Source organism: Grampus griseus (assembly GCF_964374135.1).
Source record: "Grampus griseus genome assembly, chromosome: 8".
Classification (NCBI taxonomy): domain Eukaryota; kingdom Metazoa; phylum Chordata; class Mammalia; order Artiodactyla; family Delphinidae; genus Grampus; species Grampus griseus.
This window is the reverse complement of record NC_139002.1, coordinates 95,727,195-95,750,032: the sequence shown is the minus strand read 5'-3', so window position 1 is coordinate 95,750,032 and position 22,838 is coordinate 95,727,195. Positions and strand designations below refer to the sequence as shown.

Sequence of the window (22,838 nt, the reverse complement as noted above, 5' to 3'; positions counted from 1 at the left end):
CAGACACGGTGGTTTGGGTGTGTGGTGGAGAGGAAGTTGGGGAGGGAAAGGTGGACCCTTGTGCTTTGCACTTGACCACAGGTACTGACCCTGATGGGAGGAGGCAGATGGGGAGAGAAGACATCGGCCTAAAGTGGAGAAGCGGATGAAGCTGGGAACTTCAAAGCACAAGGAAGGGCTCTGGGTCTTTCCTTGCAAGTTCCTGCTAACTCTCTCCTTGTTCAGAGGAGGGTGGGAAAGTACGTGCGACTGGGGAGGGGGGTGAGGGGTGAATGTCACCAGGCAGGGGTGCATTGATTTGTTGAAGAAGGCAGCATATGAGGCCTGGCAGTGGGACAGTCGGAGAAAACCAGTTGGTTTTTTGTTTTTTTAACATGCTACATCACTGTTGAAAACAAACAAAAAAGTTTCAAAAATAATATATAATATATATAATATATTTATATAATGAAAAGCTATCGACTAGCAGCAATGACTCTAAAGTTATCTTAGCACCAAGACCATAGGGTGGGGGGGAAGGGATCTGGAGGGGGTGAAGGTCTGGCAGGACAAGGAAGGAGGGGGTGACATGTTCAGTGTTGATGACAGTTCCACTCCGGTTCTCAACGGTGGCATGAGCCCTCGGAGACAAGATAAACCAAGAAGGAAGGAAGCCACCACAGTTTCCTAATGTCTGAGCCGAGCAGGTGGGGGACGCTGGAGCCATGCCTGTGGCCAGATCACACCGTCCTTTGCCCACCCTCTGCCAACTGAGAGGGATGGCTCCCGACAGACCACAGACAATGCAGCTCTTCCTCTCTCCCCCCAGTATAACCTGCACCCACGATGCAGGATCTCTGCATATCAGATATGCATACATCAGATGTGGAAACATGGACAGAAGTTTTTAACAGCTCACGCACATTTTTTAAAAAACTCCCTTGCGAGGTATACTGGTAATTAAAGGAACAAAAGAGCATTGATCAAGACTCCTCTAGATTAAACCACTACTTGCCTCAGGGAGTAGGCGAGTGGCTATTTCTAAAGCTTATATCTCGGGGTGTGTGTGTGTGCGTGTGCGTGTGCGTGTGCGTGTGCGTGTGTAGGCTGATGCCTTGAGAGTCCTGTCTTACCTCTTGTGTATTCCTTTCTTTTAGGACGTCTCTACCCTGTTCAAAAAAGGAAGCGTTCGCCGGCATAGATGCATTACCCACTTTCCCACTACCTTCCTGCCAGGCTGCAGGGCTCGTCATCAGCCTTACTGCAAAAGGACCCAATCTCTAGAGACTCTCATCGGAGTTACGCATAACCCAGGGCACAACTTGCATTGACATCTCCTGCCACCGAACTCTAGCAGGCATTTCTTGATTATTAAAGGGAAAATAAAATACCCCCAAACACATTATATGATTATAAAGACAGAGTATAAATAATTCATGTAAATTGATTACATACTTTTCATTTTACTTGTTTTTAGCCAAAAATTGCTGCCCTACTGGGGTATAGACTTTTTGGCTCTTCATTCCCCCCATATTCCCTGGATCTGAATGGAATTATATTATGTTATCCCACACCAGGTCAAACAGGAAGGCAAGGCGCTCACGCCCCACCCCCACCCCGTCCCCGGGATTTCAAGCTCGGTGTAAGGCGATTTTGCCTTCAGTATAACAGGGAAAATGTTTAGGATCCAGGGGTCTGGAAGGAGGGATTCAACAGACAAGGGACAGGACAAGCGACACGGGTAGGGAGTGGTGGGTGTCACAGTCTGACCGACGCTTTTGTTTCGAGACAGTGAAGGAACGCTGGTCAGGAAATGAATGAAAATCTCTCAAGCTGAAGTTGGGTGGGAGAGGGAAAAGTCAAATACCCCGATCCAGATACACAGCCCACCCTCTCCCAAATGAGAGATCGGATTCAGCTGGACCAGCCGGTCAATGAAGAGGCCAAGAAACCCCCCTCATGAAACCAAACAAGAAAAAAAAAAAAAGGCAAGAACATACACCCAAACCCAAACCCCTCAACCCCCGAACGAGAACAGAAACAAAATGAGCTACCTAAGGTGATGACAGACCCGTCATTTTAGCTTATGCGGTTGGTTGACTGTGAGGTGGGAGCACGTGTGGCCCCAGCACATGCTTCTGTGAGTGAAAATGAGTTTCCACGTGTGTTGCAGCTGCCAAATTTTGTAGACGAGAGTCAGTTTCTGACATTATTCCTTTCCCAGTAGCTTCTGGTGGACGTGTCACCTTGGTTTTTAACATTTTTTCAGTGTGGGTTTATATATATATATATATATATGTATATATATATATATAATATAATATATATTTATATAATGTATCAAAGCTTATGAGTATAGGTTAAAAAAATATTCAACAGCTTAGTGAACTCTGCGATCCGGCTCCCTAAATATCCGGGTAAAACTCTGACCCGTGGTCCACGGTCTGAAGCACTGGCTTCTGTTCCAGCGCAGACATCCTGCTGAGGACCTCGGCCGACAGTGTGTAACTGTTGCCAGACTTCTCCTCGAACCAGCTGTCCAGGGCTCGCTTGGCATCAAAGTTGGCGATCGGGGGGCCGTTGACAGCGATGGTCAACAGGTCGCTGAGCTGCTCCAGGGTCAGGCGGGAGCGGTGGTTTTTGCGGACTCGCTGCAGGGCGTTTCGGCCTTTCTCGCAGCAAGCGGTGGAGGTGGGGAGGACTTTGATGACCTGGATGATCTTGTTCAAGAGTGGAAACCTCTGCTTGTATTTGCAGATGTGGCCGATCAGGTCCTTGAAGCCGTTTTTGGTGTAGTAATCAGCCTTGAGTTCCCGCCACTCCATCAGCAGACTCCCCCGGGGGTCCAGCCCTTCCCTGCAGACATCCCGGGAAAAGGTGGGGATGGCCTCCAGGTGATCAAAGATCTGCACCATGTCCTCCTTGCCGTAGCTCATGAGCTCCTCGCTGTTCCTGGGCCAGGCGGCCAGGTCAAACACCTGGCAGGCCTTCACGAAGATCCGGCTGCGGGAATCGAACCGCTGAGCCAGGATCACTTGGGTCTTCTGGCAGATCTTCTCCCGGATGGACTGGAACTTGGCTTCGGCCACCCTGAGGTTCTTCACGGAGATCCCGTTGAAGCTCTCCCGGAAGTTCTCCTCGAACTCCTGCAGGTACTCCCCCGGAGAGTCGGCCAGCCGGCTGATCTCCTGGATGGCCTCCTCGAGCTTGTCGTCCACCTGGGACACCAGGAGGTACTCGCCCTGGAAGACGTAGGCCAGGCGCGACAGCACGGCGATCACGTCCAGGAGGAAGTAGACGAGCTTGATGGACTGGTAGTCCATGAGGAACTGCAGCAGGGCCAGTGCGATGGCCGAGGCGTCTGCCCTCTGGGTCTGGCTGCTGACATCCTTGAGGTGGGCCACCACCTCCAGGTAGTCCTTGATGAGGGCATTGAGGACGTTCTGCTCTCCGATGATCCACCTCACAGCCCGGATGTCCCCCAGGAACTCCGTCTCCTCGCAGAGGGTGGACGCCGTGGACCGCAGCTCGCACAGGAGGCGTGGCGAGTAACGGTAGAAGCTCAGCAGCTGCTTCAGGTTGTTCTCCAGCTCCTCCAGGCAGGGGAGCTCCTTCCCACTGATGGCATCCAGGATCTCCAGGTGGGGCCGGTGCACCATGAAGGGCAGGCACAGCAGCCAGGGCAGCGTCTTGCGTATCGTCATGAACATGCTGGCCCGCAGGCTGGCCGTGACGTTGGCCCCGTCTATGCCCAAGCCCACGGTGGGCTTCTCATCCTGCAGCCGAATGCCCAAGGCGGAAAAGGCCCGGTCAAGCGCCTGCAGATAGCTCTCTGTGCTGGAGAACCCCAGCTCCTGCAGGGACAGGAACTCCGTGGCCGGGGGCCCGTCGCTGCTGGTGTATTGGACGTAGACCGCCACCGTGTCAGCCAGCAGGTCGTCGCTCTGTCCGTCCAGGATGATGCTGAGGCAGGGTGACTGGCGGATGCGCTCCACCAGGTCTTCGCGCAGCGCCCGGGCGATGTGGTGGATGAGGATCTGACAGTCTCCCTCGTTCATGTACTGGTCCACCACCTTGAGCTCGCACTTCCGCAGCAGCTCGGCCAGGGGCCGGAAGTCCAGGTAGGGCCTGCCCTCCAGGGCCAGGTGGTAGGCGGTGTTGAAGAGCAGGGTCATGTTGCGACACATCTCCTCCGTCTTCTCGGGGTGCATGCGGAGCTTGTAGAGCTGCAGACACTTCTTGTGCAGGTTGCTCTGGCTGTGCAGCTTGATGGTGTGAATCTTGAACTGCTTGGAGCCGATGATGAAGGCCGAGGTGCGGGAGGACTGCACCGTGTACTGGCGGCAGACGTGACACCACATCTCGTTGAGGGTCGGGGAGTACCGCAGGAACCAGAATTTCTTCAGCCACTCCTGCTTGAAGCGCCGGATTCGGCGCCCGGTGGCCGACGACATCTTGGAGGGCTCATCGGTGGCCGTCATCATATCGTTGGAGACGGATTCGTCTGCCGAATCGACCTCCTGGTCGTCGTCCTCCATGATGGCAGGGCCGGAGACCATGCTCTCTGAGGCTGGAAGACAAATGGGAAAGAAACAGTTACACCTGCTGGAAAGAACACGGACATTTCCAAAATGAAGGAGATAGGGCCCAAAAGGTAGGTGTCGCATTCTGTGAAACAGGAGCCGATCCCTATGACAGACTGAATCCCAACCTGGAATTCATTTAGAAGCACTCCTGTCGTCCATGCATGTCTCACCCTCTCTGTGCATTAGCCCCGGGGGCCACCGCGCTCCAGGCTGCCTGCCCTCACCTTCCACGAGTAGGTGCTCAAGGAACTTAAATGTTCTGTATCAGCCGAACAGCACAACTAGGAGGGCAGAGCTGCTGGAGCAACAGAGCACGTCAGAGGTTCCATAGTGGTACACAACAAGGACAGGACGTGGGACGCGTCCCACCACCAAGGCGGTCAGGGGAAGGCGCGCTGCCCTCAAATGAAGGGAGCTCGGGCCCCAAGTGATTTCGGGATCAGAATGCAGTGTAGTTAAGATGCGTGCTTTGAACATCTGAAACACCTCATTCTGAGCTAGGGGGTGCGGTTAAAATAGGAAGTGCTATGTAACTCTCTAACTCAGCTGCAGGTGCGTACTGAGAAAACCTCCTTGTGGTTGAGCATCCCTAAAAGATGCAGGCAGCCAACAGAAAGCAGCGAAGGCAACTAAGTGCCCTGTACCCCCGTCGGTAAGGCCGGGGGCTCTCCCCCACGGGACAGCCTGCCTGAGACTGGGAGAGGGGAAGATTGGGTTTGGAAGTTGGGCTTTGGGGTGAGACACTGGAGAAAGGCAAGGGGTCAAGAACACAGCACACACCCCTCCTGCAGCAGAACTTCCTTTATTGACGAGGAGGATACAAGGGCAAGACCCAAAGCCCCACCCGAGCTGTAAGGCGGCCTGTCGGAGGCACCCGAGGGCGTGCGCTGCGGCCGGTACCCATCTCCGAGCTCCACGCCCCAGGTCTCCCCAAAGGTGGCTCCCCTGGGGAGCGCCAGGCCCCCCTCCACACTGCCCACCACGTGCTCTTCCCTCTGACAACAGTCTCATCCACACCAACTTACCTGCGGGGTCTGAGAATTCGGGGAGCTCCAGTACCTGTGCTGGCAAGGTGGGGGGCTCAGGAAGCGTGCCAGACTTAAGCATGTCTAGTTCGGCCTGGAGTTCCCGGACCTTCTTCTTTAGGCGAATACAGTTAGGGCAAAAGGAGGTGGTGGGCAGCTCGTGAGGGTCGGATGCAAGGGAGGCCTCGGCGGGACTGTCGGCCTTGAACGACGAAGGCTCCTCCTCTTCATCCTCCAGTGGGCCTGCCTCCTTGGAAACCCCTTGGGGGATCTTCCAGTCTCCTTCTCCCTGGGTCCGGGTGACATTTTGCACGCCATGTGACACAGTCATTGCACACTGACTGTAGGCGTCGTTCTGGTACTTGGGGACCTTCCTGATGACCAGCGAGGTGCTCAGTGCCAGCTGGTGGGCTTCTACCTTTGCAGATTCCAGTGAGGCCTCCAACACATCCTTGAAAATGAGGTCGATTTTCTTCTTCTTGGCCTGGGGGTGCACGTCCCCCTCATCAAAACCACGCTTGTAGGGACTTTTGCCCTGTCTCAACACAGGGAGCTGCAGGGGACCCCTCAGGTCTTCTGGGTTATCCAGAGCCTGCTCAGACTTCTCCCTCTGCAACTTCTTCTCTCCTAGGAAGGAAAACCAGGGTGTGAGGAAGTGGGGAAAAGCCCCAAAGAGGAGAAACCAACAGAAAACGAAGCGCTCCTCTCAGGAAGTCGCTTGACACATCCCTCTGGGTCTGGCCTAATGGAGCAGATGTGGCAAAAAGGGAGGTGGGTTACTCAATGGACCGCGGGGTCTAGAGTCAAAGGACCCGAAAAAGTGGGAAGAACTCTTTTTAAAGAGACTGTTTCCATGGAGCTTTATGTGTAGAAGCTCTATGTTTATAAGTTGAGCAAACGCTATAGGGGCAGGGAGTTGAAAGTTAAGGAACTGGCCATCCTGTCGTCCTAGAAGATGGTATCCCACGTGATTAGCCAGGTGGGTGGTACCATAGCTCAGCTAAGTGCATGTGGAGTCCCCACCCCTCCAGGCTGCTCCTCCAGTCCCAGCAATCGGAAGATGGCTGCTTTGACTTGGTAAAAGGTACACACGAAACACTGAGGCCCACTCCTCCCTCCTCCCTGACTCCTGGGAGACAGCCCTGTTAGGGCAAAGTCTGCCTTATAGCAACCGTCCTTTCTAATTCTCCCAGGAACCGGAAGCCTTGGATTATGTGAGGAAGCACGGCCTGAACCTCTGTGGCTCTCACGGATGACCGAGGCAGGAAGAAAAGGGAAGTCGGGCATACCAACAGCGGCTGTGAGCTCCAAGATGGCAGCTCCCCAGCACGATAAAGCACGACACGCCCACGCGGACCCAACACACGCTCAAACTACAGTAGCTGTGTGTCCTTACCTGACAATTCTAAGGACATTTCCTTTTCTATTTCTATCATGTAAATGACGTCAAAGACCTTGGTGAACACCCCAGCAAATGTTAGCCTGATTTTTCAAAATGGCCAACACAGTTGCATAAATTGCTATAGATGTATAGATGCTGCCTGGGGCGACAGATGCTAAGAGGGACCCTCAGAAGGTCCTGACAGCCGTCTATGGAGCTAGAACTCTCAAAGGCTTCCTAGATCAGGGGCGGGGCCCTGGGAGATGTGACTCTGACCAACGTCTTGACCTGAATATATGTTGTCATTAGGCTTCTGAGAGCTGCGTTTGCTCAAGGCCTCCGAGTGAAGGCCAAGGGCTCTCCATGTGCAATCCAGATGTCCCATGCTGTGACCAAGCCTTGGCATCCCACAGCTGGCATGGGGTGATGGACCCTGGCCCGTGTATGACTCCAGGTTTCCCACAGGTCACAGCACAGAAGGGAGCAGCCTATTCAGGATGGTCCTTTTCTGTCCTCACACGAACACCTAAGGAACGACCTTATCTCCTGAAGGCTCCAAGGCTCTTGAGCTCAGGCGGCTCCCCGCAGCCTTGTTTCTATAACATCTGAGGGTGGAGGTGAAGAGAACTTTTCAAAAATGCAACTCGTTCGCCTTACAGATCAGACACTTGCCCATCAGAATCTCTGAAAGTGAAAGGCCACCCTTTCACTTTCTCATGGACCAATCAGGCAGCAAATAGCTGAGGATCTCAGGAGGTCCAGGATACGCATCACCGGGGATTCCTCATGCATCTGTACTCAAGGACAAGGTTATTCAAATTTCCTAGGATGAGCAGGCGATTTCTTTGGGCTCAAGGCTCCCGGAAAAATCTATGGGTCAAAAAAAATCTTTAAGCATTATGAAATTGATGCTAAAGCCTCCATAAAACATGAGGGAAACACCACAAAGAAAATCAATGACCCAAAGTAGACAAAAAACATAAATTCTTTGAATACATGTATTAGATGCATCCTATCCTTAAAAGATAACCACAGAGGAATAATTTATACTCTTCAGGAAGCAGTTCTGGGCTCCAACCAATGTCTCTACTTAATAAGAGCTCATAAGTCATGCTCTGGACTTCACCAAGGCTCCAGCCTCCAATTCCAAAGAAGCCTCCTCCCACGTAAGACCTTGAGTGGTTGAGCGTGGGGAGTGCCCCCTACAGAGCAGAACTGGCACACAGATCTAAGCCACCACTAACCGTGTCAGAGTCTGCAGAAGCTACAGGCCACGGGGACACACGTCTAACGGCCACTGAGCTCCACGGCTGCTTCCCAAGGGCTTTACGGCCAAGTCCACCCTCTGCTCTGGCCCTGCCCCATGGGTGGCTTCCAGTTTCCTTCATGTTTCCTACTTCTCAGCCTGGCCAGGAATAGACACTCCTTCCTCCTGTATCTTCACGCATCTTGGTTTATCTCATTTCAAGTCTGTCTGCCACGCTCCTTTGAACCACCCCTGAAAGCTGATGCCCTTCTCTGAGCGCTCCCCTTGGGTCTCAGGGCTCTCTGAGGATGAAGCAGCTTGAGGTGCTCTGGAGTAGACACGGGGAAGAAAGGACATTACAAATCCAGAAGAATTCAAGAAGATCACGGCCAAGGGATGGAACCCATGTCCTCGGATATGACTTCTCTTGGTTTTCTCTTCTTCTGGTGATATGATTCTTTTGGAGATTTCTTGGTGGTCTTCATTCATTTCTTCTTTTATCCATTCAACCAAGATTTATGGAGGATGTACTATGCATCAGACACTTTTTTACATGGCATCTCCAGAAGTCAAGTGGAAACCACGGCAATCATGTCACAGAAACATGCCTTCCCAAGTATAATCGGCATGTACGTGCCTAACACCCAGCTCCAAAGAAAACAAGAGATGAGGGTATCTATTGGGTCTCCTTTCACTGCTCATCCAATCACCAGATACCTTTTACCAAGTCAGGCAGCAGTTGTGCACTCAATGTCCACAATTCGCTTTGCTCTGTTTTGGTTTTGAAGACAGCTTACTTCCAATGGGTCACTCTTACCCCCTTTTCATCTCTTCCCCTCATGCTCTAAATGAAGCTTTACTTCCAATAAGTAGATTGGTCAGAAACATGATATGGTGGGGCTTGGGTACAGGCTTGGTTCCCGGGACCAGATGAACTCTGGGTCTTTGGATATGTGGTTTTAGTGTAAGGAAGGTCCTGCTGGAAAAAGGACCTTGGGCTCACCCGTTTGCCCTGGCCTGGCTGAGGATGGAGTAAAGAGGTAAGAAAGGCCTAGGAGCTGGGGAGTATTTTAAACCACTTTCAAATGACTCAGTTAAATGGAGCCTGGATGGATACCCACCCACCAGGCCACCACCCACCTCCCTCCAATCTTCTTCTCCTAACAGAGGTTGTTCTTTCACAGCATATCATTAGGACTGCCAGGAATGAGACCAGGAGGAAGCAGGGAAGAAACTAGTTTTGTCTGGGAGGCCTTATAACATGGTAGGTTAGAGCTTAGACCCTGGACTCAGACAGATGTGGGTTAGGAACCTAGCTCTGCCCCTGCTTGCCATGGGATTCTGGGGGAGTCACTGTATTTATCTGATGCTCGGTTTCTACATTTGTAAGGTGGGAACAATAACCCACATGCTATCATTAGTATTAAAGTTCACAGCTGAGGGCTTACGATGGTCAAGACAGACGTTGTTCTAATGTGTTACGTAGATTACCATCTAATTCTCACTGGGCACTTATTGGGCAGGTGCTACTAGGATGATTACAGGGGACACCACAGAAAACCTGCTTAGCACATATTACGTACTTAGTAAATGTCACCTATTATTGAGCCAGTGGCAGTTCACAACATCCTTCCATCAATTTGAGTCAGGGAAACAGAATCAATTTTGATTAAACTTATATGCTTGGCACTGGAGACTTGTCTCTCTCCCTGATCCTCTGAAACGTCTATAATAGGGCTTCTGACCATGTCTGAGGGAGGGGACACACCGGGTGGCCACGGGCGGTGCCAGAGCGGCTGCTCCTACCCAGCCCATAGGTTCCCCTGAGTCCCTCTGGGTCTCCCCATTGCTGGTGTACTGTATTTCCCATCGGTTTTCCTAGGAAGCTCCTAGAGAAGAATTTCTGGCCTCCCCTGGGGCTTGGCAGTGGGCGTGGCCCTCCCTTGGGTGTGGGCACTCACCTCTGGCCAGGTTGCGGTGGATGGTCTCTTGGGACATGCTGTGCAGGCGCTTCATGTAGTCTTCGCTGTACCAGACCCGCAGCCGCTCCCCGGGCCGGATGTCCCGGCACGCCCGAAAGTAGATGCACTCGCTGTGCTGGAACGCCAGCAGGTTCTGCTCCCTCTCCTCCCGGGAGATGACCACGTACCTGGGGGCGAGGGGGACAGGTAAGAATGCGCGGGCCACTCTTTGGCGAGTGCCTGCCGGTACCAGGCGCGGTGCCGGGCAGGTGCCAGCGGCTAGCCGCCTATGAGCGTGCGGGTATCTGCAAAAGTCTACAGAGCGGCTTCCCTGCCGAGGAAAGCACTCCAGCTGGAGCCAGTCCCTTGTCTCACTGTTCTGTGGACTTCAAGCAAGCCTTTGAACCTCTAAGAATCTCTGTTTTCTGGGACTGGAAATGACACCTGCCCTTCCTACCTCCCAGGTTCTGGTAAATACGAGGTTCAATACCAGATATACAGGTGATTGGAAAACCATTCTTCCCTAACTTTTAACCGCAGGCATTCCCAGATACCCGCAGGCCTCTGATGGTGGTAAGGGCGAGATCCTTGAACTGTTCTCAGAATGTCACAAAGCCTATGTGAAAAGGGTGCCCACGAGATCAATTAACAAATGCTGAAGATCAACATCTTTACAAATAGAGGGTCCAGTGGGGACAGGGGAGGTAGGGAAAGGAAAGGAAATGTGAGCAACCACAGGTTAATCCAAGTCATTTGAAGGTCAGGAAACTGAGGCTCAGAGAGGCTAAGTGACTTGCCTAAGGTCACACAGCTAATAAATGGGAGATTGAGCATTGAGGTCCATGCTTTTCTCACTAGAACTCACGGCTCCTATGTGGGCATGTAAAGCACCAACTCAGCAATGCCCAGATAACCTTTAAAGTTCTGTCAGACCCTCAGAATCTATGGACCTCACCCATTCTCCCTGAAATGACATTTCCGATATCCAACCTGCCACCTCACTCGCCTCCAAAAGGTGAGATGATGCAGTATCTGTAGAGAGGTGGAGATGTACAGATCAAACAGGCAAGAGGAAATTATTTGGAGTTTTAGGGTTCTGTGGTATCCAAGTGCCTAGGAAATTTGTAGTCAAAAACAAACTTCTTTTCCTTATGCTATGAGTTGTCTCAAAAGCCAGGGAAGAAATCAAAGTCTGTGCGACTGGCACAGCCCAAAGAACTGTACTTGGAGCAGTCCAAGGGAAACAATAATTCACAGAAATAAATCCAAATGGACAATGAACAAATGAAAGGATTCAGCATCACTAATAAGAAAAGAGGCACAAAGCAGCACATTGTCTTGTTGGCACAGAGAACTTTTTTACATTGTAAGCTCTGTATTGGTAAAGGTGGCAAGACTAGGGTCTCCCATACTAATGGTGGAGCATAAGCTGGCACGACACTTTGGGAAACGACTTGGCAACATGGACTCGAACAAGTATTTGTTCATTCACGTTCACAGCAGCATTATTCACAATAGTCAAAGGTGGAAGCAACCCAAGTGTCAACTGATGGATGAATGGATAAATAAGATGTGGTAATATACACCCAATGGGATATCAGTCAGCCACAAATAGGAAGGAAACTCTGACCCACGCAACATGAATGATCCTTGACGACACATACTAAGTGAAATAAGCCAGTCATAAAACAACAAATACTACAGGATCCCACTCATATGAGCAGTCAAATTCACAGAGACAGAAAGTAGGATGGTGGTTGCCAGGGGATGGGGGAGGGGGAATAGGGAGCTAGCGTTGAATGGGAACAGGGCTTCAGTTGGGGAAGATGGAAAGAGTTATGGGGAGGGATAATGGTGATGGTTGCCCAACAGTGTGAATGTACTTAATACCACTGAACTTTACACTTAAAGATGGTTAAAATGGCAAATTTTATTTCATTTGGGTCTTTCCACAATATTTGTAGAATTTAAAAAAGAACACCAGAACGTTAAGGTGTGGAACAAGAATGCAAAATGCATACCGCCACGCTGACTGTTCTTTGTAATGGAGCAAAAGCTAGAACATCTAAACTTCTGATACTAGAGAAACAACTGAATAAACCATGGTATATTTGTACAAAGGAATGTTACTCATCTACAGAAAAATGTTTTCAAAGAATCTTTCATGACATGGAAAAATGGTCCTGATATAAGGCAGAGTGGGAACAACAGGACTCAAAGCTATTTATATTATGGTTCTAATCATGCTTTACAAACAAGCCTGGGTAAACTGCTGGAAGGAAACACACCACTGTTTTAACAGTGATTATCCATTATACATGATTCTACTTCTTTGTAATTTTCTGTACTTTCCAAGTCTTCCTCAATAAGCAATTATTACTGTTACTCCCTCTCCCTCACCCCCTAAAAAAGGAAAAGACATACACCAACGCCAATTGCAGTACAGGGTGGCAGTGGTGACGGTCACGGTGGCCAGCAGCATTGGGAATCTACATTTGTGGTACCCCAGGCATAGTGCCCCTCACATACAGTCTCAACTCTCCAACGGCGGAAGTCTGCCTTTTCTTCATACGTGAGATTTCTTCTGAATGTGCACACTATTTTCTAGTCCCCAGTTCAGCAAGAGTCTGGGAATTGACCTAGTGGTGAGCACAGCATGGAACTGAGGTGGATCCAAACTTTCCTATTCCCAGACACAGAAGGCAAACCAACCATTCATGTTTTTTCTACCAAGAATCACTTAAATCATAGAGCACAAGGAAAGAAGAATACAGTCTTTTCTTTTTTCAGCCTCTAAACAGCCGTCAGGCTCTAAAAGCTAGAATTGTTTTCTCTGGCACTCAACTTAAAGAGAGAAAAGGTAGATGAGAAACACGTAACTATCAGGGATGTATTCCAAAGAGCAACTTGGTGAGGACGTCAGAAGGTTTAGAAAGATTCAAGTCAATTTCCCCTTCCAACTTCTGGTGTTTTCCTGCCCAACAAGAATCAATATTTAGGAATAGAGGTCCTCCTGTATAGCACAGGGAACTATATTCAATATCCTGTGATAAACAGTAATGGAAAAGAATATGAAAAAGAATGTATATCTGTATAACTGAATCACTTCTGCTGTACAGCAGAAATGAACACAACACTATAAATCAACTAGACTTCAATAACATTTTTAAAAATATTTAGGAAGAGAGCTCCAAATCTTTGTATGGATCACGAAGTATCTTCAAAGATCAAAATTGGTTCAGCATCCAGTTGTACTGGGTTGTTCTGCAAGTTGGCATTTGCAATAAGCTATATATGGCAACTCTCAGTGAATCGTAACAATCCACTCTCCCTGAGAAGATGTTTACGCTACATCATTTTTGAGGTAAAGCTAAATGGAGCCAGCTAAGTCCCAACACCAATTACTTCTAGTCAGGTCTCCCCGTTGTAAGTATTTTGCAGTAACACCCAATGGCTTGATCCACTCCAAGAATCCTGTTCCCACACAACAGTCCCTGTATGAGGAGGCCTGCCTGTCCCATTACATGGCTGCGGGTGAACAAGAGCCCTTCCCGGAACAGAAGGCTTCCAGGAGTGAAAAATCTTTCTATTTGAAGTAGTTTCCAGGTCACTACTTCATTGGAGGGAAGGCACAGAGTATGTCAGAAGGGGGATGGAAGATGCATAGCACAGGCTGATCTGTAAACACTGGTGCTTATTTGATAGCTTTTCGAATCAGACCCTTTGAAGCAATCGAGGGGGTGGGCGGGGAGTGGCGGTGGAGGGGCGGCTCTGGACTGAAACTTTCACGATGATAATGGATTGTTTTTATTCCAAACTCTTTGCTGACTTTGGGTATTGGCTAGATAAGCATGAAGACAACACTTTTCAGACCTCATCCACTGTGTCTTATCCAGTGCACCATATTTTCTAGCTGGGCCAGGAAATGGCTATCAGTTCCAACTCAAGAGAGGAAAATAACCCAAGGGGCGTCCGTTTTGTTGGAAGGGATAGACAAAGGCCGGGCTCAGACACCCTCACTCAGTGGCTATGCCTCCGATGGAAAGGAAGCTGCCCCAGTCACTGAGGCAGAGATGAGGAAAGACTGACCAAGAAGAGGCTGGGCTCTGTATTTTCACATGCATTGAGGTCTCTGGGCTGGGAAGGTCTTTGGGTCATGCATCCACCCACTAGACGGTCACCCGGACTCTAACAGAACACCACGCAGCCAGCCCTTGGCATGGCTGGAGGCCTCAGACTCTTAGTGGGGGATGTCCCCATCTTAAGCTGAAATTGGCTGCCCATTCATTTCCATCCACCGGCTCCAGTTTCACCTTCCTGTTTGACGTGCTAGCCCCACAATCCCCACTGAAGCCAAGAAAAAGAAACTGAAATCTTTTCCATCTGAAGTTGACAAGTCTCTTCATCTCTCTGTCCCCTTTGCTTTCAACTTGGCCCCTTTCCCTCCCCAGGACCAGAGGGAGAGGCCAGCCAGTCACTGCTTAGTACCCTGACCTTGGTGGGAAAGACCCTAGGCCCGGTTTCACAGAACCTCTGTATCTCCTGGAGATCGGAAAATCTTGATTTCCACGACCATGCTTTTTGGTCAAGAATGGCAGAGGATGACCTGGATTCCCAGGTCTGGTTAAAGCAGGCTGGAATCTTCCAGAAAGCGGATGGATCCCTGGTCAGGACATGGGTATTTCCTGCCTGGGAGAACCTCTCCCTGTGACTGGAAGCAAGCCAGGGCAATGCACGGATCAGGGGGTCCCTTTCCTGCTGAGGAGACTCTCAAGGGGAACCAGAGGAAGCCATTTCAATTACTTTGAGAAGCCTCAACTCTAGGTGGGCAGGGCCTTACCTGTGACAGTCAGATACCCAGATCAGTGGGGGAGGTGACCAAAAAAAAAGTGAGTGCCTCAGGGTGGTCCCTGAAGTACCCTGGCAAGTGGACAGCCCCTGACCCTTCTGCAGTCTCCTGCCAGAAATGGTGGGGTTTTTCCCCAGGACCCCTGACATACCTTTAGGGAAAAAAAGGTAGAATTCATTGAGCGACATCTCACTTTCGATTTGCAGAGAAATTAAATATAGTGAAACGGTTTCATACGTGGATGCTTTGTCCACCTCGGCCCATCAGTTCCTTTCCTTTCCTTTCCTCTAAGGGTGCTGAACACAGGGCATCTGAGAGCTGATGAGATCTGGGAAGTACCAGGGGCACTTGAGTCTCCCTCAGCAACACACTTCTCCTCGGTCATCTAACCCCTGCTTCGGGGGCCTCGAGGTTTCCACAGGAAGCGAAGAAAGAGAATATACACCAAAGAAAGATCCTGGAGACCGGGTGTGTTCCAAGTGTGAGATCAATTTCTTTTTATTGCCATCTTAACAAAAATACTTGGGAAGGCAATCTTTGATTCCAGCATCGGAGGGCAAGGCAATGCCAGGCAATAGTCAAGCCATCGGGCTGTCGGACAGGGGGAGCAGGAACCCCCAGAGAACCACAGGCTGGGAGAAGGAGCCCAGGACACAGGGACGTTGCAGTTGCCCTCCATTCTCCCGCCACGGGGCTAAGCTTGGGCTGGGGTGAGAAGCAGAACTCCAGGAATGGCGGCAGCAGGCCCTGGGCATAGCAGTCCTCCCAGCCCCCACCCAACTCTGGCTCTAGGGGGCAGGTGTGGCAGGATGGAGGGTTGGGATATGAGTCAGCCTCAGGCCAGGGAGCAAAGAGGACACACAGCTGAGCTGCACCCACGTCAGAGCTGAGCTTGCATCCGCCACTCCCCGCCTCCCGCCCTAACTCTAAGAAACGGGCTCTCTCCCCACACTCCAAACCCAAACACGAAGCTTCGAGATGTGTGTAGCTAATGCATACGCAGCCCAAGCAAGCAGAGGCAAGGCATGCTGGGACCTGGAACGGGACAGGAGCCCTGCTGGGCTTGGGAGGGGCCAGAGGAGGGGTCGCCTTCTGGATCCCGAGACCTAGGCCCTACTTCTCCCCAGCCACTGGCTGCCAGCCTTCGTGCCGGGGCGGGGTGGGGTGGACTCGCGCCCTGAACGCTGCTGTGGCCTCCCACTGAAACCCCGAAGAGCTGGGCAGGGGCAGGAGCAACCCCCCTCCCAAGTCCCACAGCTGGTCTCTGACAGGGGAGCTGGAAAAACCCACAGACCTGGCTTCCAGTCCTGGCCCCGCGACCGACTACTGTTTCATGTGTATGAAATGCAGATGACGATGGTAATAAAGTTGATCACAGTACCCGACGTGGCTGCCTCGCGCACTGTCCTGAGGACCCACTGAGATCACACGTCTGCGAGCGCAGGGAGAAACATAAAGTGCTCTAAGAATGCCAGGTAGTCTTCCCCTTCCTCCGATGTCACCCCCCTCTTCTCCCAGCTCCACAAAAGGCAAGCATGGCAGCTGAGCACACGAGCGAGGGCAAGCGGAAGGCCAAGGCTGGGGCGCCACCCACCGGGGCTCAGAGCCCTGGGGGAGGGGAGGACAGACCCCTCCTGGAAGGGTTGAGCTCTGCTTGCCCATTCTCAGGCCTCACCCTCCTCGAAAGCAGCAGCCTCAGGGCCGGGGAGGCTGATGCGGCAGCCCTGAGGACGGAGAGCGGGATTCCATTCGGATGCCCCCCACTCTCGCTCCCCCTTTCCCTGCAAGGCCTGCTGCTGTGGGGTGCAGACCAGGAGGAGGCCGACCCTCAGGCCAAGCAAGCATCAGGCAGGCAGCTTCTCCTGCATCTTGAGCACCTGCCAAAGATGAGGGAGTAGGGCTGAGCCCAGGGCAGCCAACCTGTACGCAGTGAGGAGATGACAGTCCCCCCAACACCCTACAAGGGTCTTCGATCCTGGACACAAGAGACTGGCCCCTGTCTCAGGGCCAGACACCCCTCCTCCATCTCTCTTCCTCCCAGCGCAGACTGGCCGGCTTACAAACTGTGCTTTCTCTTCCGAGACCTGGTAGTCCGTGCGTGGGCCGGCGCTGGGGGCGCCTCTGGGGGCTCCGCTGGGGGAGCCTCGGCCCGGGGGGTGGAGCCTGCGGGCGCTGCCCCGTCAGGCCCCCGCTGAGATGCCTGGACCCCATCCCGGATCTCTGTCAGCGTCTGGCACATCTGGCTGACACGGCTGGTCAGCTCGGCCATGGCCTGGCCGATGGCCTGCATGCCACTTGCCATGTCCCGGTGCACGGTCACCAGCTCCTGGCAGAACTGCCGAAACACCTCAGTCTGCTGGGTGTGGGTGTGGAACAGCTGCCAGTCTAGGCCTGTGCTGGGTGGGCCGGTGTGTGGCCGAGGGGCCCTGCAGGTGGCCTGGGCCTGAGGCGAGGGCCGGGGCAGGGCCTCGGGCTTGCGGCCCACTGTCTCGGACTGGTCAGAGGAGGAAGAAGAGAGGAGCAGGGCAGGCCTGGCCAGGCAGGCCTCTTCCTCTGGCGACGGCTGCAGGGGCCCCCGGAGGGGCTGCCTCGAGGGCCCGGGCGTCTCCTCATCTTCATCATCTTGGGGGACAAAAAAACAAAGAAGGGCAATTGATTACAACTGCGAGAAAGAAGGCAGCCCTGGGCTCGGATGCACCCCCCAAAGTTACCTAGCCTCCCCCCACCCTGCTACCCCTCAGCCTCGTTCGGCACCTGCCCCCCCCCAACCCGTAGAGAAGCACCTGCTCCCTAGATCCCTGAGGTGCTTGGGCCAGGCACGCCTGGCGAGACAGGTGAGCATGAACAGTGCCCAGGTCCCCAGGTCCCCTTCCTTGTACAGGAACAGCAACTTTCTAGTGGGACCCCAGCCCCAGGGATGGCACGTCGACCCAAGGGCTCACTTCCTCTCTCTGCGGCTCAGTTTCTGCAAAGCAAAGGTAACAACTGCTCTGCCTACCTCCCCGACCACTTGCCCACCTAGCAGGGTTGTTAAGACTACACAGGAGGACAGACGGAAAGGCACTCTGCGAAGCTCGAAGAGCGACACCTGCCAAAAGGTACTATGATGCTCTTGGCCGCCCTGAGTTCCCGCCTCCATGCGGCCATTTCTGAGCTGCTTGGGGCCACCTTGTGGGCCTGCTGGAATCTGCAGCTTTAGGTCATAGAGGGGGAAGCTGACAGGCTGGAGAAGGGAGGGAAGGGATGGCTCTGGAACAGACAAGCCCAGATGATGCAGAGCAGATCTACCTGGGCGACCAGCCCTGCCGTCCTCTCAGCGCCCCAAGGCAGGCTACCCGAGCAGACACGCCCCTTCTACCTGGAGCACCTGACGGCACACAGGGACCATCAGACAGACTGCTACTTGTGACCAGTCGCAGGGAGGGGCCCAGCCCTGCACATGCGGGTCTCGGCAGCTCTCTCGTGAGCTGGTTCCCACAGCAAGAGCAAAAAGTATACAGGCTGACCCTCCTGACAGGCACACCTCCCTGCCTGTACCTGGGGGGCTGAATTCAGAACCACCCCAGGGGAGGTGACAGGAAGACAGACAGATTCCCGTTGCCCTGAGCCACACGCCTCCGAAGGGTCCCGGCATCTCACCTGGGCCAGCACAGCAAGAGAGCCCAGTGCCTCATGACCCCCACTTGGCGGACACCCATTCTGCAAGGGCAGGGTTGAAAGAAGTGGGACGGGCTGCCGTGATGCTGCTCCCTCCCTTTCAGGGCCTCATTCTACCCAGCCCCTAGCCAAGTGCCGTGGCAGCTGGGAAAAGGAGGCCTGGACCAGCCTGCGGTGGAGGGGTCCTGGGCCCCCTACCCAGTTCAGGTCACATTTGGTAACCTCATTACCTTTGGTCTCAGGGAGACGGAAGGATGAGCAAGACAGAATTTAAGGAACAGACTTCACTAGATGCTAGCCTTCTCCCTTTTCTCATAATTAGGTAGCATCATCCTGAAACTCCCGGATACACTGATTCAGCGGGAGCTGGCAGATCCAGGTTCAAGTCCTCATTCTGAATCAGGCTCTGAGACCACCTCTGTGTCTGGAGCTTAACTACCTCATCTGGACAACATGGAAGTGGGACCGGATGATCTCCTCCTTTCCTAGTTCTCAATATCTGACTCCGAACGGCCACCTGTCAGGAGCCCCGGCCAGACAGGAAATTAGCAAGCTCCCTGCGGCAAGGGGCCTGGGGAGGGGAGGCTGGGTCTTTGTGAACCATCTTCCCGAGGGCTGGTGTTCCTGGAGCCCTGCTGCCCGACTGGTCTCTCACAAGCCAGACAGCCTCCAGCTGGGACCGCGGGCTGCGAGTGGGGGGCAGGTCTGTGCAGAAGCACAGCTGAAGGGGGTGCAGCCCCAGCAGGGAAGGGCCTCGAGTGCTCCCCCTTCTGGTGAGCCCCGATAAGCACTACAGCCCCAAAGGACGCCCCGTGTAGGCCAGGAGATTCCACACCCCCCAACCCTTAGCATCCAAGTTCATCCTGAGACACAGGAAGCAGAGGGGAAAGAGGGAGACGAGTGCTGGGGAGCAGAGGGGTGGAGGGGGCCATGCAGAGGGGACCCAGAGCACAGAGAGGGGGTCCTAGTAAGAGCCCTGGGGCGGGGGTTTGTGGGGGGGGTTGGTGGGAAGAAAGAGGCAGAGTGCAGAGAGGAGAGAAGGCAGAGTGGCACCGCGGAGGGGAGTGTGGAAATAACACAGAAATAAAGACACTCGGAATACACAGACAGAAAGGACTGAGCTTTCGGGGCCTGGGACTTGGCTGGCTTCCTCTCGCGCCCCTCCCCCTCGCCTGCTACACGGGGCTTCCCTGGCTCCTCTCTGTTCCTGGAACGTGCCAAGCGCCTTCCTGATGCAGGGCCTCGGGGCCTCGTACATGCTGTTCTGCCTGCGAGGCCCTCCCCTCCCCTGCGCTGCGCCCCACGGCCCACGCGTACCGGCAGGCTTAACTCTTCCTCACCCTTGGTCTCAGTTCAACTGTCATTCCCGGGAGCCTTCCCCAGCCTCGGTGGATGGCCAGTCCACCGCTCCTGCGCTCAGACGGGCCGCTACATAATCTGCAGGGTCGAATGCAACACGAAAATGCGGGCGCCTCGTTCAAAAACTAGTCTGAGTTTCAGGAAGGCAGCCGAGGAGCAGTCAGCCCAGCTCCGGCCTTGAGAGCGACGGGCCGCACACCCAAGTAGTCAGCCCTGCTCTCAGTACCTCCTGTATTTGTCCTTCATGCCTTCTTTCAAATTTCCTTGCGCAATTATTTAATTAAAGTGTGTTTATTCTCACGAGTTTAAGGAACGTCCCAAGAGCAGGGGCAGGGTAGGTTTGTTATTTTTTTTTTTTTGCGGTACGCGGGCCTCTCACTGCTGTGGCCTATCCCGTTGCAGAGCACAGGCTCCGGACACGCAGGCCCAGCGGCCATGGCTCACGGGCCCAGCCGCTCCGCGGCATGTGGGATCTTCCCGGACCGGGGCACGAACCCGTGTCCCCTGCATCGGCAGGCGGACTCTCAACCACTGCGCCACCAGGGAAGCCCTAGGGTAGGTTTTATGCCCATCTCTGTCTTCCCAGCTCCCAGTGCAACTCCCGGCACGGTGTTCAGGAAATATTCTCGAATGAATGAAGGGAAAGAGGTAGAGAGGACAGAAGTGGGGGAGGGAGGGAAGGACGGAAAGCCTGGGCGAGGCAGAGGGACAGGAGAAAGAAGGCGGGTGCAGGGGACTCCGCCAGGAGTGGGTGGGGAACAGGCAGGGGCAGCCCGGGGAGGGGAGGCGGGCGGTACTCACAGCTGGTCGAAGGGCTGTCGGTACCATCCAGTTCCACCCTGGGGAAGCCGCGCCCGGACCGGGCTGTGAGCAGCGCTGACTCGATGGCCCTCTCGTGGGCAGTGAGCACGATGGCGGGGGCCCGGCCCCCGGCCCCTGGGCCCGACAGGGACTTCTGCATGAAGGCCAGCTTGTCCTTGGTCCTCCGTTTCATGTCATCCCATCTGTGCTTAATGTCCTTGACGGAGCGGGGGACCTGGCTGACGGAGGTGATTTTCCGAGCTATGCCTTCCCAAATCTTGTCCCTGTCGGCATGGGACAGCCGCATGGTCTCCCTCCCAAAGAGAACCGCTTCGTGGTGGGTCACCTCCGTGACCAGAATGTCCAGCTCCTCCTTGGAGAACTTGGGCTTCCTCTTACGCTCAGCCAGGGGCACCACGTTCCTTGGGTTGAATATCCCACAAAGCACAATTGGGTAAATGACCGTCAACGCGGCAGGCCTCCTCCTTCCTAATTGCCGGCCCCCAGCCGGGGAGCCAAGAGGCACCTGGGCGCCCTCGCCCGCTCACCACCACCACACCCTCTTCCTAGCGACAGGCCCCTTCCACTGCTCCTTGGAGGGCAGGAGGAGACGCGGCGTACTCGATGGGAGTGCTGGACGGAGCCGGACGCCTTCAGTTTCAGGCCCTGCCTCGCCTCTGACTAGCTGTGAGAGCCATGGCCGCTCAGCAGCCTCTCCTGGTCCCACTCACTCCATCCGGAACCCGAGTAACAACTGCACCAACCTAGGGGCTTGTTACTAAGGAGGCAAAAGCACAGCGATGTGAAAGAGCTTTAAAGCCCTGAACGGGAATAAAGGATCCTTACTGGGGTTAGGGTGAGGCCATTGCCTCTACAAAGCGATCTTTACCTAGGGCCATAGACCCCGGTGGCTTGGAGGAAGACCTTTACGCAGTGAGACTATTTACAGTGGGCTTCCATGGGGTGTGGCCTCGCTGGTGATGTCCATGATTAGGGCGTGGCCACAGAAAGCCTGTTCTGTCCTGCGGCTCTTCCCCTTCCCAGTCTCCCCAGCCCCCACCTCTGGGTGTGTACAGGCTCCCCCCCCACTGGAGTGCTGGCTGGCAGCAGCTCCTTTGGGGGCGGGCTGCTGTGCTTTTGGGCAGCTCAGGGGTAGAATGTGAGGACCCCATGAGCACCCATCGGGAGACAGGTTCCACTTTGATGGAGACCAGGAATGACCTCAGCTTCCATCTGCACAGAGCAGCCAGGGGCCCCGGGCATGGGCACAGCACAGCCCTGACCCCTCTGGCCTGGCACCTACTCTGGCTCTGCAGCTCCGTATTTCCACAGTGTGGTTCTGTCCACTCTTTAACTCATGCCCAAGGTCCCAAAGGTCCATCCAAGAGAAGAACCTAGGCTATGGAGGGAGCCTGGTTCACCCCTCTGGCAGGTGCCAAAGCCACAGCAAGACACAAGGGCACAGAGATCCTTCAGCCTTCACCTCCCCCCCCCAGAATATCACAGCCCAGGAGGCAGGAGAAGGAGTCCGAGACTTTGTCACCTGGCCAAGACAGTGGAGGGCCCGGGGCTGGGGCCTGGGCCTTGCACTCAGGCAGACTTTGGATGAGAGGCTGAGTCTCCTGTGCAAACCCCACTTCCCCCAGTACCACCTCCAAGACCTGCCAGGAAGGGCTTCCTAATCTCACCACATGGGATCAGGAAATTCTTTGTTGGTGGGGGAGGGGGCATCCTGGACAATGCAGGATCTTCATCAGCATCCTTGGCTTCTGCTCGACAGAAACCAGAAGCATCTACCTGCAGAGGTGTGACAACCAAAAATGTCTCAAGGCGCTGCCAATGCCTCCCGGGGACAAGAGAGCCTGTGGTTGTTGGCCACTGATTTCATGAAGGCAGTGCACGCACGCTCATCACGCGGGCGCCCGTTCTCTGCCTGGCCTACCGCTTCGGGTTTGAGGAGGTTAACCAACTCCATTCGATCATCTGCGAGAGCC

The 22,838-nt window shown here is 53.8% G+C and overlaps 1 protein-coding gene across 1 annotated transcript in view; it reads right to left on the bottom strand.

Moving 5' to 3' along the window:
* Positions 1 to 2,384: 2,384 nt before the first annotated feature.
* Positions 2,385 to 22,838, bottom strand: part of PRDM11 (PR/SET domain 11) — a gene marked incomplete at both ends in the record, with an annotated part of 47,809 nt that continues 27,355 nt past the window's right edge. The window contains 3 exons of the mRNA XM_082660584.1: positions 2,385 to 4,549; positions 5,591 to 6,217; positions 10,179 to 10,366. Coding sequence (XP_082516710.1) covers positions 2,385 to 4,549; positions 5,591 to 6,217; positions 10,179 to 10,366 — 2,980 coding nt within the window. The remainder of the gene's footprint in view (positions 4,550 to 5,590; positions 6,218 to 10,178; positions 10,367 to 22,838) is intronic.